This window comes from Camellia sinensis, chromosome 1 (assembly GCF_055761805.1).
Source record: "Camellia sinensis isolate YWXY chromosome 1, ASM5576180v1, whole genome shotgun sequence".
NCBI classification, from domain to species: Eukaryota; Viridiplantae; Streptophyta; class Magnoliopsida; order Ericales; family Theaceae; genus Camellia; species Camellia sinensis.
Genome location: NC_138961.1, coordinates 126919177 through 126931391, shown reverse-complemented (window position 1 = coordinate 126931391; position 12215 = coordinate 126919177). Strand labels below are relative to the sequence as shown.

At 33.9% G+C, this 12215-nt stretch overlaps 1 protein-coding gene across 1 annotated transcript; it reads right to left on the bottom strand.

Moving 5' to 3' along the window:
* Positions 1-538: 538 nt before the first annotated feature.
* LOC114257216 (pentatricopeptide repeat-containing protein At3g14730-like) lies at positions 539-7244 on the bottom strand. Its single transcript, XM_082883876.1, has 3 exons — positions 7090-7244; positions 1047-3096; positions 539-951 (listed from the first exon to the last, which is right to left on the bottom strand). The coding sequence occupies exons 2-3, from the start codon at positions 2837-2839 to the stop codon at positions 921-923; spliced, it is 1824 nt and encodes a 607-aa protein (XP_082740002.1). The 5' UTR covers positions 2840-3096; positions 7090-7244; the 3' UTR covers positions 539-920.
* Positions 7245-12215: the final 4971 nt, after the last annotated feature.

Below are 12215 nucleotides of genomic sequence, written 5' to 3'. Positions count from 1 at the left end.
TTTTTTTAGATATTTCTTGTCAACAATTTTTAATAAATACAGTAAACAAAGACCAACTTTCAATTTCTAAAGTAACAATAATTTAACAACAATATTAATATTTAAACAATAAGCATACATATTTTTTCAAATAACAATGACCAAATAATAAGAAAAAATTATTTAGGATATTTTATTTTTAAAGCTCAAAATAGTTTAAAAGGGACAACTAACATCACCCATGTAATATTAAACTATATTTAATTTAATAAAATAGCAATAGATAATTCATAGTGTAGGTTACTTTAATTTTAAACATCTTTAGAAAATGTATTATGATTTTTTTAAAAGGAAAAAAATGAAAAGAAATGTTAAAAACATGTTAAGTCTGCTTAAATCTGATTGGATCTTATTAAAAACTCCATGACGACTAAAATAATAACAAATCATGTATATATATATTTGTTATTTTGGTACTAAATGCTATTAGAAGTTATATTATATTATTTTCAAAGAAAAAATGGAGAAAAAATAGTCGAAAATACATCAGACACAATAATTTCAAGAATTGTATGAATCGTAAAAAGTGAATCGAATCATGCTCATTAAAGATTCAATTCTAAAATAGATTCACTTATTGATTCATATTGATTTTACAAAAATTACAAATCAAATTATGAATCGAATTGCGAATCGTAAGATTTTAATAGCAAAGACATATATATATATATATATATATATATATTGTGAGAAATCTAATGCTTGTTGCAGAAGCACATGGCATAGAAGACAATTCACACTGCAGCCATCGTGATGAAATTTGCAGTGTTTTAAACTTGTAGCACGTGAAATTGACTTCGAAAAAATAGATAGGAAGCACCGATATTGGAAAATTCTAGGAGGATGCCTAGGTTATTCGGTGAGGTAGGAGTAGAATTCTTCTAGTAGACAACCAAGCGGTTCCATTTGTCTCTGTAAAACGTTAGACAGCAAGCAGAAAAATGTTAGGAAGCAAGCAACAGGAGCGTTATAATGCGTTAGAACGTGGTTAGGATCCATGCTCATACATGCGAGTAGTTAATGAATTTAATCTAGCATAAATCAAGTAGTCTTCAGGATGTGTCCGGTCACCAGTAACAAAAATGTGGACTCCATCACTGAGTTCAATCCAACTACACCCTGGCGCCTTTTTCACATTTTGTTGCTTCATTGTATATCTCACTTCTGATACCTCCTCATATCGACCAACTGCACCATAAATGTTTGACATTAATACATAACTTCCAGAGTGTTCTGGTTCAAGCTCACACACCTGCTGTGCAGCAACCTCAGCCAAAGTTGCATTCCCATGGAGCCGACATGCTGCTAGGAAAGACCTCCATACCACTGGATTGGCCTCAATTGGCATAGCCGACACCAGTTCATAAGCCTCCTCGAGCTGCCCAGCCCTACCAAGCATGTCAATCACGCAGGTGTAGTGTTCAATGGTTGGAACCACCCCATATTGCGACTGCATCTGCACAAGAAACTCTTGGCCTTGGCTTACGAGGCCTACATGGCTGCATGCTGACAAAACTCCAACAAAAGTCACCTCATCAGGCCTCAATTGTGCCTCACACATGCCATAAAACATATCTAGCGCCTCACCTCCAAACCCATGCATGCCATACCCCATAATCATGATATTCCATGATGCCACATCTTTGTAGTTCATCATATCAAAAACCAAACGAGCTTCCCTCATACTCCCGCATTTTACATACATATCCATAACGGCATTTTTAACATACACATCATCATCTTTATCATCACCATCTTTCTCCAATTCATTGATAATCATGTAACCATGAATCTCCCTACCATGCATCAACGCTGCCAAATGAGTGCAAGCCGGTAGGACAGTAGTGACTGTGACCAAATCAGGTTTAACCCCAGCTCGTAACATCCTATCGAAAAACCTCAAAGTTCCACCATGATCACCAAACTGTTCTTGAACACATAATATAGAGTTCCATGAAAATATATCCTTCTCTGGCATCATCTCAAAAATCTTCAATGCGTCCTCAACCCATTTGCATTTTCCATACAAATCAATCAGTGCATTTAAAACTGCAATACCAGAATCATAACCCATTTTCATTGCAAAACCATGAATTGCCCTCCCATTATTAAGGTCCCCCATCATAGAAAAAATTGATAAGATCCCAGTAACTGTAAAATTACTCAGAACAACCCCTTCTTCAACCATCTTCTTACAAGCCTCCAGTGCCCTGCCAAGCTGCCCAATTTGTGCAAACCCATTAATCATTGCATTCCATAGCACAACATCTCTGATGGGCAATTCCTCAAACAGTTGATGTGCCTCATCCGTGAAGCCAAACTTCAAATAAGAATGAACCAAGGCACTTCCAACAAAGATATCCAGCTCCAACCCAAATTTAAACAGCAATCCATGAACCTTCCTACCTTCTAAAATCTCCTTAACATCTGAGCATGCCTTAATTACACATGGAAACGTAAACTTGTCTGGCCTAATACCTGCCAACCGCATTCTCCAGTAAGATTCCAATGCAGGTCTCGGCATGTCATTGGCGATGAGCCCAGCTACAATCGCATTATAAGCAAACGGGTTTTGGTTTTGGTGATGGGTTGACGTATCAAAAATCGTTAAGGCATCGGTGATGCTATTACACTTGGAGTACATGTTGATAAGGCTAGTTGTTGATAGCGGGGAGCTTAGGTAGCCACTGATGAGAATGTAGGCATGGATTTCTTTTCCTTTCCTGAGGTTCTTGTGTTGGGCACATGCTTGCAACAATGCAATCAGTGTTGTCAAATTCATCCCATATGGGTATCGCATTGTTGGTATTATTAAATATGAGAACAATTTTGACCTTCATAACTTCATTTTCTCTTTTGTCTTTAGCCATATAGTCAATGTTACTACTCTAAGAGCAAGAGCATAGTATCAGCTTCGATCAGCAACTGAGATAGGGAATTGTTAGTTGCAGTAGGAGGGAGTTGATTTTTCTCTGCCAAAACACGACTGTAGCTTTGGATCAGCTCAAGTGTTACAAACAGTGTGTATCAGAGCAATTCCATGGAAAAGCATTAGCCCTGCCAAAATTATTTGTTTTGTTTACACGTCTCAAAAATTATTCTATCAATATTGAGTCAAATGCTTTGTCAAAAAATAATAAAACTAAATTTTAAGTTATCTGACTTGAAGTTTGATAAAGTAAAATCATGATCACAACAAAACTAAATCATGATCACAAGAGAAAATTTTAAGAGTAACTGTAATGGCCAAAAACCATTGAAGTGGAATAACTACAAAATAATTTCAAAGTATTCCTCCTGTCTCTACTATTAACAAATTGACAAAAAGCGCTCATGTCAAGAAACGTGAGCACATCTAAGGGCATATAAGGAGGGGGGGGGGAAGTGCTCATGTCAAGAAACGTGAGCACATCTAAGGGCATTTAAGGAAGGGGGGGGGGGGTGTTTGTTTGAGTAAAAAAAAAAAACCTCTAACTTTCACTTAAATCCTATTTTGGTCTTTCATTTTTCAACTTTCACTCAAATTTAAAATGGTGACGTAACAAAGGGACTACATGAAACTCATGTTCAAGTCTAAAGAATTAGTTGTTACAATAAATAGGCGAGGGACCAAAATGAAATTCAGGTGAAAGCTAAAGGGCGAAGTGTAATTTACCCAATATATTTTTCCTCTAACGATCTAGTTAATATTATTGTAAATTGTATACTTTTCTTGTAAAAAATTACTTCCTATAAACTAATTGAGTGATTATTTTATATAGAATGACATTAAAATAAAATGACCCTTAAAATGATATTTAATCACAAAAATGCTACTACTAGGTCATTCTAGTGAAGAAATTTGTATAAAAATTATATGTAAGAATAATATTTTCCTATCTCCATTCTCATTCCAAAAATTCTCCAAGCCAACAGGGGGAAAAACAATATCGAGCCTAATGGGTCGAGCCGCGGGCTTGAGCTCAGGTTGGGCCTGGTGGGCCAAGCTCACAAGCCAGGCCTCAAAATAGATGCCTAGGCCTAGGATCTAGGCCCGGGCTGCGGACAGGTTTTGGGTTTGCTAAGGGATTAGCAAACCCAAATCCTCATGATATTGGTAATCCCCTCTTTGAAAGAGTTTTATAGTCTCGTAAGACTCTTAATCCCATAGCAATTTTTGAAACAAATTTGTGGGCTTTACTTTTACTACTAATTCAATTTCACCCCTTCAACTCTGCAAAGAAACAGGGAAAATGTTTTGTATGGCAAAGTCTCCATCTATGTGTGATATTTAAGTTTTTACTGCTGAGTTACATATCTTTTATGGAAATAATAATAATAATAATAATAATAATTAATTGGGAAAAAAGCTTGAATATCCAATTCTAATAAAATAGACTCCTAATTCTTCTAATAATGACATAATGTAACCAAAAATTTTAACCTCAGGCAAAGATGAAAGCTTTTAGAGTCAAAACCAAGATCAAAGTGCAGAAAAGTTACCCAAAAAATATCTTCAAAATTACTTTACAAAATACTCAGAAAATGAATTGTATAATGTAGATTTAAACTTAATATGGTATAAATCACGCTTAAAATAAAACATTTGATCTACACATTTTACTTTTGAAATATTTTTTTAAAAAAAATGCTTAACTTTACACAAGTGAAATTAGTTTCCCAATTTTCTAAAGCATGTTATGTTATAGTCAAAATTGGCACCATAAAATAATGGATCAAACCCATCAGAGACTCAGTTTTACCATGATCTCTCTATCTCTAAAAGTCAATAAAATTCAATTCATTATTCCATATCCTCTCTTACCCAAATTTATTCAAAAAAAACTCTTCAAAATTTACTCCAAAGCCTACGGCCTATTTTCATATTGTACAATATTCATCACATCTTTAAATTTTTAGAGATAACCCTATGGTGTAAAATTACATTTACTTGACTAATTATAAAGATAATGACAATTTTTTAATTAAAATTTTAGTCGAATTAATCGAGGTCTTAAGAACAGCTACATTTTGTTAAGAGATTGAAGAAATTTTAAGAAAAGCATATTCTTTCCTTAGTTTAATTTTATTAACTATTTTTGTTAAATCATTATACAATTGAGTAATCCCCAAATTAACTGTCTTCTAAAATATCATGAACAATACCCACAAACAAAATTATAGAATAGCTTTAAAAAAAATAACCAACAATGCTAGATCAACATGGAATAGAACACATTCATGACATGTATTTATGCCATATATTTCAATCACAATTATTGAAAACAAAAAGAATCAAACAAACATATATTTTTTGATAGGTAAAGAAATAAGCATAAATTGATAGATGATAGATCAGTGTCACAATATGATTGAATTTTTAACAGAATTGCCCAAAAAAAGTCATTCAATAAAATATTTGAACAACAACATATAGCACACTCTAAGAACAAAAATTTCAACACAGCTCACAAAATTTCAAAAGAGGGGGGAAAAAAATTAATAAAAGAGGCCAATATTAAACTATGAAAGAAACAACGTATAAAATTCTCACTTCAAACATCTAATCAACCAAAAAAAGTCAATAAATACACACACCATGATCCCAATTTTTGCACCAAAACAATTCCAGCACATAAATAATCACAATGAAAACATAACAAAAGCAAACATTAAGGGGACAATTGTTGGCGTAAAATTGTGGAAACATAGCAACGTTGGTGGTGACAAACATATGAATCAACCATGATGTCCATGAGTTACAAAGGTATCTGCTTTTGTTCTTCAGTGGGACTTCGGAATATGGAGATGGAAAGAGAGGAGTGTCAGAGTGGAGTGTCAGAGTGGGGGAGTTTTTCAAGTTTTTAATGGGTGTGAGGGTCTTTTTATATCATGCAAAAGTCCCATTTCATCTCTAATTCTTATACCATAAATATCCAATTCAAATTTCATAAAAAAAAAAAAAAGGATAATAGTTGGATACAATCCTTATCCTGCAAAGTGGAAGAGGAATAAGATGGGAACTTGGGAAATGAATAGGGAAAAGGAGTTCAGTTCAATGAAGGTAAAAATAAGATAAAATGAGTTTCAAATTTCCCCTGCATTTAATCCCAAAAAAAAAATAGAAAACGGGTAAAAAGGAAACATGAAAGACAATCAAAGAGGGCACCAAATAGGAGAACTTCAACATAATGAGAATTTAAGAATAGCCATTTGGAGTTATTTGGGACCACACTACAATTGTATAGTATATAAGATCAGTAGTACATTATAATATTATTAATGTTCCACCACCAGATGAATATGAGAAAGATTAGAAACTGGCACAAAAACAATACAATAAAAATTCAAAGTTGAATTCGTTTCAGACAGTAACTAAATGGAACACAAATTAATTTACCACAACATGAAGCAGCTATAGAGTCTGGTAATGTATCTATGGAGAATTTAAAGAAGATAAGCATCACAATTTAAATGGATAAAATCATTTCGACTCTTTCAGGAAACAGTTAATCACACCAAGACCCACTCAACTATTAGCTATTAGCTATTAGCGAATATCATTACAATAATTCAAAAGACAAAAATCTAGTCTTGTTGCATTATAGTCAAATCCAATTTATACTGAAAATAAATAAACAACAACTACAACAACAAAATATAAAGTTACAATAGGAAATAAAAATTGAACCAACAAAAATTCAGAATCCACATAAATTCAACTCACAAAAATTCACAGAAATTTAACCCACAAAAATATGTAAAATATATATATATATATACAGACAGATTGAAACAAAGTTACATTAGCTTTAGATTCTTTCAAAGAATATGTTTACAGAAATTAAGGAACAAAAATTAGCAAAGAATTAAGGAAAATAAATTCGGTCTAACAAACACATAAACCAAAACTTAAAACCAATTAAATAAGGGCAAAGAAATTATAGAAATTAGGGATTTTTCAAAAGTGTTTGGGGGTTGTTCCAGCCAGCCACTCATCATGAGTAGGTTTATCCTTAAAAATGCTATAAACAAATAAGGACAGAAAGTAGGGAGAGGGAGACAACTCACCGGGCTCTCCTAGCTCGCCGGTCACGGCCCTGCTGTCACTCTCCTCTCGTTGCTTTTTTGGTCACTCTCCAGCACGGGCGACGCTGCGTTGTAATGAGGGGTTCAAGTAAACCCCACGAGCATGTTTAAAAAAAAAAAAAAAAAAAGGTAAACCCTCGGAGCATTGAAAATATTAGATATATAGGATTTTATTTGGGATTAAAAAATAAAATAAAATAAAATATAAATTATTCATGTAATTTAAAAAATTAGAAATATTTTAGGATATATTACAAATATACCTCTTGAGATTTTATTAAAATACAAATTACCCCCTATAATTTTGAAAATTACATTTCACTCTTGAGGTTTCTAATTTCATAACAAATTACCCATTTTGTTAATAAATTATTAAGTTAATTAATAGTTTTTAATGATGTTAAAAGTATATTTTAATTAATAATTTAAGTAATTTTATTATTGTATAAGAGAACAATTATGAATTTTATTTTTTCAATTAATTCTGTTAAATGAAAAATTCTAATAAGGGGGTATTTGTAATTTTTCAAATCACAAAGATTAATCTGTATTTTAATCAAACCTCAAGGGGTGTATTTGTAATTTACTCAATATTTTATTGTCAAAACTTTTTTTAATAAAATTAATTACAAAAATAAAATTCTTAATTGCTCTTTTATATAATAATAAAATTATTTAAATTATTAATTAAAATATATTTTGACATCATTAAAACCTGTTAATTAATTTAATAATTTATTAATAAAAAATTTATTAATTAAAAAGTTAGAAAGTTCAAGAAACAAAATATAATTTCCACAACTATAGAAAACGATTCACATTTTAAACAAAATTAAAAAATGTATTTATAGTTTACCTCTTTTTTTTTCTTTTTTTTTTATGTATTGAGGTGAGTAATAGTTTTCAATTGAACCCTAACTTTTTCTTTGAATCCTCTTATTTGTACTTGAACTATAGTGGCCCGAGTTAGAAAAACCCTATTTATTTTAGTTTCTAGTAGGGACACGTTGTTGTCTGGTATTTTTGGTTTTTTCTGGTGGGTATGGACCTTGGGAGTGCTTCGGGCTGGCTGCTGGGCAGCAGCCTAATATTGCTGGGTCAGGCAAGTCGTGCAGCAAATAGGGCCTAATGTTCGCGCCCACAGCCTATTTTCCATGTAAGTGGGTGTTGTGTTCAAAAATATTTGTTTTTAGCCTCATCCATTCTCTCTCTTTTTTTTCTCTCTCTCTCTCTCTACTGTTTCACAATTTTTGGATTCTTTGAAATTCAAACCTTGATTTCATCTCTTTTTGATCATCCCTCACCCTAAGTGCCTTAGACTTTAGTGTAGATGAGGTAGAGGGCTTCATTTTAATCTGGTCAAATCGTGCTTTCATCACTGCCAATTTTGGGACTTTTGGGCTTTCTCCTCTTCTAGAGTTGAGGTAGGGATTTCCTTATCAATCTGCATGCTACGTAGCTTCGTTATTTGCTATTTTTTTTTTTTATATAGTTAAGGGTCTGTGAAAAGTTAGCTTTTGGTTATATTGTATAAATGCATTAATTTGGGGCAAAGAGCTTTCTTTTCAGTTGTGGTTTAAAATTGGTAAGCTAGTAATCATTGTGTAATGAGATTTTGTAGAAAATTGTGTTTTGAAAAGAAATCTCCAAAGTTTGACAAAACTAGGATGGCTGATGTTTTGGAAAGTGGTGTGGAATTGGGTGTGTTGTGGGGTTTTTGAGAAAAGAAGTTTGGGTGTTAAACGTTTTTTGGGTTTTGGAAATCACCGAGTATGGATTACTCTTTTTGGGAAGAAAAAAAAAGGGTAATTGTTAAAAAGAATTAATTGGATGTTTTAGGAAAATTTTATATTTTCGGTTGAGATTCACAAGACTCGTAAGGAGTGTGCATGTGTTTTTAGGAATCGTAGAGATTTTGTATAAATCATTGGGATTTCGATTTTGATATCATTTTGGATATTGTTGTTGTTATCGTTATTGTTATCTTTTAATAATGGCATTAGAGATAATTGTTTTGACAACCGATGGAGGGTTGTGTTGATTGTTGTACAAATTGCATGTGGATTAGGGATTGGAAATGTTTACAAATCATACATCACATTAAGCATATCATGGATTTATAAACTAGAGATTTTATGTTTGGAAAACGTATTATTGTTTTGAAACACATGTATTGTGTTATTAGAAATGGTAAATAAAATGATAAAATTGTAAGAGGGTGTGGGAATTAATTTAACCTATGTGTCCTTGGTGTAAGACTAAAAACCTGCGCGGTAGGTGCCGATTACATCCGAATAATCCTGGAGAAATGGTATAAATAGCTTGTATAGCTTTCTATTATGATCACTAGCCCTAGAGATTTATTTGTTTTATTTACCAATTTTATCATTTTAAAAAGAATACTGGGAAAAATGTTTTGGAAATTTTGCATCCAATTGTTTCAAAGAGAAAAATGCATGTTTTACCATGGCATCTCATATGCATACACCTTATGCATTGTTATGCATCATACATGTCATTAAGGTTATTTATGTTGGGCTTTATGCTCACCCTACGAAGGAAACCTTTTTTAGGTGGACTCATGTGCCTCCACCAAGGCGATGACTTGGGAGGATCTTAGAGCTTGAGGCTTATATTTATTGTTTTCTTTGTTTATTTTGTTGTAATTTAAGCTATGGGCTTCTTTATATTGAGTTGTGACTCATTTGTTGTAATCGGGCAAGGCCTTGGAAATTTGTAGTCTTTAAGGCATTAACTTGTATGAAACAAATCTTATTTCATGTTAATCATGTCTCAGAATCCCTGTTGTAAAATGGAAAGATAAATAAACGCATGTTAATAGTAAGTTTTCAAAATTTTTATTGATAATATAATGATGTTGTGTGTCTATTTATTTTGGGGCAATACACTTGGTATTAGAGCTTACCGGATTTGAATATTTGGGTACGTGGGAAAGTGGTTATTACCACAATGGGTTTGTCTCACCTAATAGAGATGTGGTATGCTTGGTATGCTAAATGACAACATGTTTACATGGTTAAGTGGGTATGGAATTGGATTCTTAAGATGTTCTTTGTGTCTACTGAATGCTTGGAGGTCTAACTAGAAGGGCACTTGATCAATGTTTGTTCTAATAAGAATTCTTAGGGCTTCATGGAACAAATTATATCTATAATTTGTATGTGATTATGTGATTAAGTGCTTTCGTGGAATGAAATACTATTGTATTTGTTGTTATTGTAATTATAAGACTCCGTTATGAACATGTTTATTTTGTGCTTAGTTTGTTGCGTTGTCTTGCTTAGGAGGTTTAGGTGGGGTTGTGGTGATTTTCTTCCTTCCACACGAGAAGAGTAGAGGAAACAATTTGTGGAGTTGTGCCGGGGTACTACCCCTTTGGCATAGTTTGAGGCGTGGGTTACTAGTTCGTCGTGGTGTGCTCCTGAATTGGTAGAAACCAAGGAGTTTCATTTTTTAGAGTTGAGAGAAGCTTGGATGGTAAGAGAGGGGTTGTGATGTTATTCAGAGAAGGTAGTCGGGTCTGGGCATAGATGTGATAGTGCACTTGGAGAAACAGCGACTCATATAAAAGCCATGATTTTAGCTTTGGGACAGAGTGGGGAGGAGGTCATTTTGGCAACTCCTGTAGTTTGGGTTGTGGTAGACCTAGTAGGAGTTAAAAGAAGAAAGCGAGGTTGCTGACTAAACCAACACTTGTACCACTAGAATCATTTAGTCAACTGGGATTTAAGGCGGCTAGGTGCTTATAGGGGGAGCAGTCGCCAGGGTCCTTATCTTTTCAGACTTTGAATTGGTTGCACAATAGAAGATTGCCTATTTGCTATGTGTATAACCAGTCGGGCCATACTTGGTGTTTTGTGTCCAGCGTGGGACTCTTTTGGATGTTCTAAAATCTAGTCAAACTTAGCCTTAATAGTCCGGGCAAGGACACTCTGATTCTTTTATCTAAACCGCATAGGTTGGACTTCGAGGGCCTTGGGAGAGTTGCAATTTCAATCCTAAAGTGGGGAATTTCGAGGTTATTTCTAGTATGGCCAGTTGGGACACATCAGTAGTTTTGTCCTTGGTGTGTAAGCTCTTAGGGTATCTCGGGGTTCAGGAGTAACCAAGTTTAGTGGTCCAGTGAGGGACAATGGTGGTAGTAGTGACCAGTGGCGTAGTTGTGTTTTGGGTTATTTTGTTTTGTAACCGGTGGATTGTTGTTTGTAATCGTTATGTTGTTATTTTGGTAACCAAAGTGTTGTGAGATGTTAAGACATCATGATTATTTGATTTTGTATATATATGTTTATTTGTTTGTTTACCTTCATGAATTGGGGTATGTAATGACTATTAAATTTTCTTAACATGGTAAGTGGTTTAGGAAGTAGAAGAAAATTTATGATATTTATGGGTATGTACCCTTGTGTTTTTGTTTGGAGTGAGCCTCATTTTGAATTAGGAATTGTTTGTTGGGTTAAATAATTTGGGTTTGGTTGTAATTGATTTTGGAATGATTAGACAATGGAGTTGGTTGTGGGAGATAGGTACTATGAGGATCATTATGGCTAGTTGGAATATTATGAAGGTGGAGTTATACAAATTAGTATGTTCAATTTGGTGGGGATTGGCAATTGGGGTTTTATGTCAGTGGTGCGAGTTTTGGGTTATCGAAATGGAGGCTCCTTGAGGGAGAGTAAGGGTTGTGTTTGTGGTGAGGAAAGTGGTGGTGTCTGGTGGTACCTTCTGCCAAAGTCCCTATTGGTTCAACCAATAACTTGTTGTTATAGTGGTAGTTGTGCGTATCAGATTGGAGTGGATAGCGAGTCTATCATGGACTTTATCGGTCTTCGGTATGGGGATGTGTTCGGTATGTGGTTGCGTTGGGTATGACGCATGGTGTCTTGTTTTGTGAGTGAAAGTTGTGGGTTTTGGTCTAGAGAAGTCCATTTTGGACTCAAAGAGTGAGTAAAAAGTGTGGAACCCCCCCCCCCCATATAGGGGTGATTGGTATTGGGGTATGGTTGTGTTGGTGTTAAGTGGAAAGAGTAGTTGAATGGGGTGATGTATTAGAGGTTATGAGTAAGTGTTGGTGAAGTGATGTGGTT